Genomic DNA, 4,454 nt, shown 5'->3' with positions numbered 1-4,454 from the left:
CACAGCCATGAATGCAAGGGGGAGGGGGGACATGAGCAGGGAGACCTCTGTTCCGGACAGAAGTCCAGGCTTGTCTCTCAACTTCCTGGCCAGTCTGCCGAGGTTAGGGAACAGGCAAGTCTGGGGGACAGATGATAGTGTTTTCTGCCCTGTGTCCCAGTCATCCCACTTCCTGGGCAATATTCTTCTGCCAGCATCTCAAAGGTGGAAATTAGGTCTTAGCCCCAGACCCAGGAGTTATGAACCAGGACCAAGAAGGCCCATGTTCTCAAGGCAGTGGCTCCCCATGAAGGGGGTACAGAAAGCAGACGTGAGGAAATTGATGGCTCCTGTGCCCATTCCATCTAGAACTGCCTCCAAGTTCTAGCCTGGCCACCTCCAACAGGACCATTTTTGACTGCCTCAATACCCAAAAGAACTCCTGCCACCAGAATCACATAGTCTTCTAAGGGCAAATTTAGTATGTGGCTGTTTTATACTTCTATAGAACCCAGCTGGGGATAGGCAGCTGACACATCCTCCTAGTAAACCTTCCAAAGGCAAAGATGCTTCCCACCATGGATGCGGACCTCACCCAGAACCTCCAGATCCAAGACCCACGGCCAGCATGAAGCCTGAGGTCTCTGGGAGCAAACAAGCATGTAGATACCTCCTCCTACCCAGGGTGTGAGCGTAAAGCCTGTTGCACATTGCTCTCAGTCTCAGGCCCAGACCCCCACTTCTTGTCTTCCCCTCATTCCCAGACCCCAGAACTCCACTGAGCCTAGGAGAAGCTCCAAACCTGTTTTTCTGGCAGTTTCCCAATGAGTCATCTTCCCCTGTTTGCCAATTCCTCTGTCACCGCCCTGTCCTGGAGACCCAAGTTCTGTTCTCAAGACTGGGAGCCACTGTCCTATCCCTCTACCCACCCACTCTCCCTATGTCTAATTAATTTGGGAGGGGGGCGGGGGACCTGGAACAGGGTGGGCGTTTCCAAGGAAGCAAGGACCCTGAATTTCAGGCCTTTCCTATGGCATTCCAGCTGCCCTAAGCAAATCCCAGGGAGCCAGATATAACTTAGCAAAACAGGGGAAGGCATGGGACAGAGATGGGCCTTCTCCAGGGGCTCTTATCCAAGCCACTTCCAGATTCCAGGTCCTGCCAAGTCTAAAATCTGCTTCAAGAAGAACCACATGGAAGTTCTGAGGATACTTGTCTACTGACCCCAGCAAGCAGCCATAGTTTTACTTCACTTGATTCAGCTCAGGAGCCAGCTAACCCAGGGGAAAGCAGGGAGGGGGGGCCCAGGGTCTTGAGTCCATATCTGGTTGGCCCAAAGGTCTATAGGGCTACAAGAATCTCAGCCTGGCCCAGGCCAACCGTCCCTGAAGCAAGTTCTGATCTGCCCATCTTTGGTGGTTGTCCATCCACTTTTCAGGAATACTAGTAGGACAGGCCCAAGACTAATCTTTGTCTGTGCCTAGCCCATTGCTGATAGCCTGGATCTCCAGGACAGGAGCAGAAGGAGGATCCTATAAGGCCCACCTAGTCTTCCTCCCCCCTACCCCACAGATGAGTAGACGGAATCAACGGCTAGGAGTTAGTTCCTTTCCGCTAAGAACTAGAGTCATAGGGCAAAGAATGTCTCCTATTCCTGCAAAGAGAACATAGGTGGGGCTCAGAGGCCATAACGGAGACCTTCATCAGCACCTTCCTGGAGTCTTGGGTTCTGAGGTCAGCCGGAGGAGCTCTCAGACACAGAGGAACAAGGCGGAGACACACAGGCAATAGTTACAAGATGGGAAAATGGCAGTGTTCTCATTACCATCATGTGAGAGATGGTAATGTGAGAACCATGTGAGAGAGGGCTCAATGAAAAATGGGGCCTGAGGCCCAAGCATAAGGAGGAAGAGAGGAAGTGAGTGGAGGAAAACTCACATCTGCACAGCAATGAGAAGCCTCCAGAGCTTGTTGCTCCTCAGTCGACCCTGTCCTACACCCTCCCTACTCAGTTTCCTGCGATGGCCAAGTTCCCATGGTCTGGGATCTTCATAGTCCTAACCTAGTCATACCCAGCTCACACAGAGACTCCCACTTCTCTCTCCCCACCCCACAGTCACCTCCACATCATCAGCAGGGACCATTTGCTTCCTGGGGTGGGGGGTTGGTTCCTTAATCTAGGCTCCAATGAGTCAACCAAGTATTGAGTCCAGAGCAGAGAAACGTAAGTTCTGTGCCTCCCAACCTGTGGATATTGAGACATCCAGCATAGGCTGTGACTGAAGGAATTTCCCAGTGGTGATTGGATGCCGAGAGTAACAGACAGAAATGGAAAGGCAAAGACAAGGTGACACAGGCACGCAATTCACAGGGAAACAGAGCCAGAGAGAGAGAGAGAGAGAGAGAGAGAGAGAGAGAGAGAGAGAGAGAGAGAGAGAGAGAGAGAGGCAGAGACAATAGCAGGAGCATCCAGTATCTGGAGCAAGAACCAGAACGGTCTGCCAGGCTTCTGTCCATAACCAGCTCTGCTCAGGGAGGCAGCAGGGCTGAGGGGACCAGGAACTTCAGTCCCTTCAGGTGGCAGGAGCCAGGCCTGTTCTGGGCTGTTGGGCATGAAAGGGTGGGGTGGGCCCTGATTTGCATGCTGCTATCTGGCCTGCCCTCACTCCTCCCACAGCTCCTGCCCCAGCTATAAGATCAGGAGAGAGAAAGGGCCTCCCACTGCTTCCAGCCAGATGTTTAAGATGAAGAAAGCTCTGCTCCTCCTTCTTGTGTTGGCTGTGGCCACTAGCCCAGGTGAGAGGCTGCACCCGGGGACTGGGAAGGGGTGGGTAGCTTTGTCTTTATACTAGACACTCAGCCTTAGGCAGGCTGGGCTTGACAGGATGTCACCAAATGAGGGAAGCTTAAATTTAGGCTCAGAGAACACTTATTGAGGGGTGCTTGTCTCTTGAAATTTAAAACAAAATGAGTTTAACTTCTTAACTCACTGGATCATAAAAACACACTGTTTCAGAATCAGGAAATTTTAGCACTAACTTTCAGAAAATGGGCATTTTGAGAGAGAGAGAGAGAGAGGATAGCTGCAGATATCTTGAGAGGTTTCCCTTACAGTCTTGCCACCTCTTATCTGTCCTGGGCAATACTAGGGTGGTCAAGCCCTTCTTTCTCCAGGCTCTTCAGAACTCAGACCTTTGGGGTGGGGAAAGCTTAGCAAAGACCAGGAATATCCTGAGGTCCTTGAAAAGTTCTTTCTCTGCTCTGCAGAGGGGTGGCATTGGATAGAACATCCTCTCCAGGCTCCAAGGGATATGGAGACACCCTGTGAGCTAAACACAGATATGGACTTTGTGGCATCTAGGGCAGAAGTTTGGGTGACGAATTCCGAAGGCTCTGTCGTGGCACAGACCTTTACTTGACTGACTGGATAACCCTCATCTTTCAGCCTGGGCACTTCAATGTCATGTGTGCACCAGCAGTACCAACTGCAGAAAACCTCAGGTCTGTCCAGCCAACTCTTACTTCTGCAAAACTGTCATCACAGGTGAGTGGCAGCCCAAGTCCCTCAGGGTCAAGAGATCATCAGCCCTAGGTTTGATCCTGGGGATGGGTTAGTCATGGTGATAGTGGTAGTCAAGAGTGAATGATGCTCTGTGGGATCCAGGGTGCACAGTAGGCCAGGCCTGATTCTCTTTTCCCTCCTGTGTGCAGTGGAGCCTCTGAGTGGGAACCTGGTGAGGAAAGAGTGTGCAAGCTTATGCACTTCCAACAACAGCCAGCAGGGCCATGTCAGCAGTGGTTCCGAAGTCACACAATGCTGCCAGGGTGACCTGTGCAACCACAGTCTGTCCAGCGCTGCGCCTGCACATGCCCTGCTCAGCAGTGGCATCCTGGGCCTGACAACGAGCCTCGGCCTTCTCACTGTTACAGCTCTCTGCCTGTAACGCACTGCTTAGAATTTCCCTTGCCCCTTCCCTTCTAGTTCACAGGGTCCCCACATCCCTTCCTTGGCCATAATAGAGGCACCAGATGCTAAGGCTGGGGGATTCCCTTCAAGCCTGGGGCTGGGTCCTGGTGGGCACCAAGAGTCAATGAAATATATAGCACAGTGCCTGCCCCAGGACAGGAAGATGTGGCCTGCTCCCCAGCATGGAAGATGGGGGACAGACATGATCTGTCTCCTCTGATTTTGTATGTGTTCCATTTATTTTTCTACTTGAACCTCTACTTGGAAATAAATGATTTAAAACTACTATGGCTGTGTGGAGTGACGACTGGGACAGTAGAACTTCTGGTACATGTTACCCTGGACAAGCCTCAGTGGCATGCAGTAGCGCCTGGCGCCCGGCCTGGAAGGCATCTCCATCCTGAAAGGGGCAAACCCTCTCCAAGTCCCATGTGGAGAAGAAGGACAGTGTACCCAGGCCTCAACCCCGAGATTCTGTTTCCCCAAGTTTCCTCGTAGAGTTTTGAGG

The 4,454-nt window shown here is 52.0% G+C and overlaps 1 protein-coding gene across 1 annotated transcript; it reads left to right on the top strand.

Annotated features, from left to right (window-relative positions):
- The first annotated feature begins 2,668 nt into the window (after positions 1 to 2,668).
- Positions 2,669 to 4,231, top strand: Ly6d (lymphocyte antigen 6 family member D). Its single transcript, XM_034517050.2, has 3 exons — positions 2,669 to 2,775; positions 3,425 to 3,523; positions 3,691 to 4,231. Exons 1-3 carry the CDS (start codon positions 2,715 to 2,717, stop codon positions 3,921 to 3,923), a joined length of 393 nt encoding a protein of 130 aa, XP_034372941.1. The 5' UTR covers positions 2,669 to 2,714; the 3' UTR covers positions 3,924 to 4,231.
- Positions 4,232 to 4,454: the final 223 nt, after the last annotated feature.

The sequence above is a fragment of the Arvicanthis niloticus genome, chromosome 13 (assembly GCF_011762505.2).
Source record: "Arvicanthis niloticus isolate mArvNil1 chromosome 13, mArvNil1.pat.X, whole genome shotgun sequence".
In the NCBI taxonomy this organism is placed as follows: domain Eukaryota; kingdom Metazoa; phylum Chordata; class Mammalia; order Rodentia; family Muridae; genus Arvicanthis; species Arvicanthis niloticus.
Note: the sequence above shows the minus strand (reverse complement) of the source record. Positions and strands in the feature narration are given on the sequence as shown.

Coding starts and splice junctions, on each gene's coding strand:
- Ly6d (XM_034517050.2), top strand. CDS start 2,715: ATGTTTAAGATGAAGAAAGCTCTGCTCCTCCTTCTTGTGTTGGCTGTG. Junction 2,776..3,424: donor GGCTGTGGCCACTAGCCCAG/GTGAGAGGCTGC, acceptor CTCATCTTTCAG/CCTGGGCACTTCAATGTCAT. Junction 3,524..3,690: donor CTGCAAAACTGTCATCACAG/GTGAGTGGCAGC, acceptor TCCTGTGTGCAG/TGGAGCCTCTGAGTGGGAAC.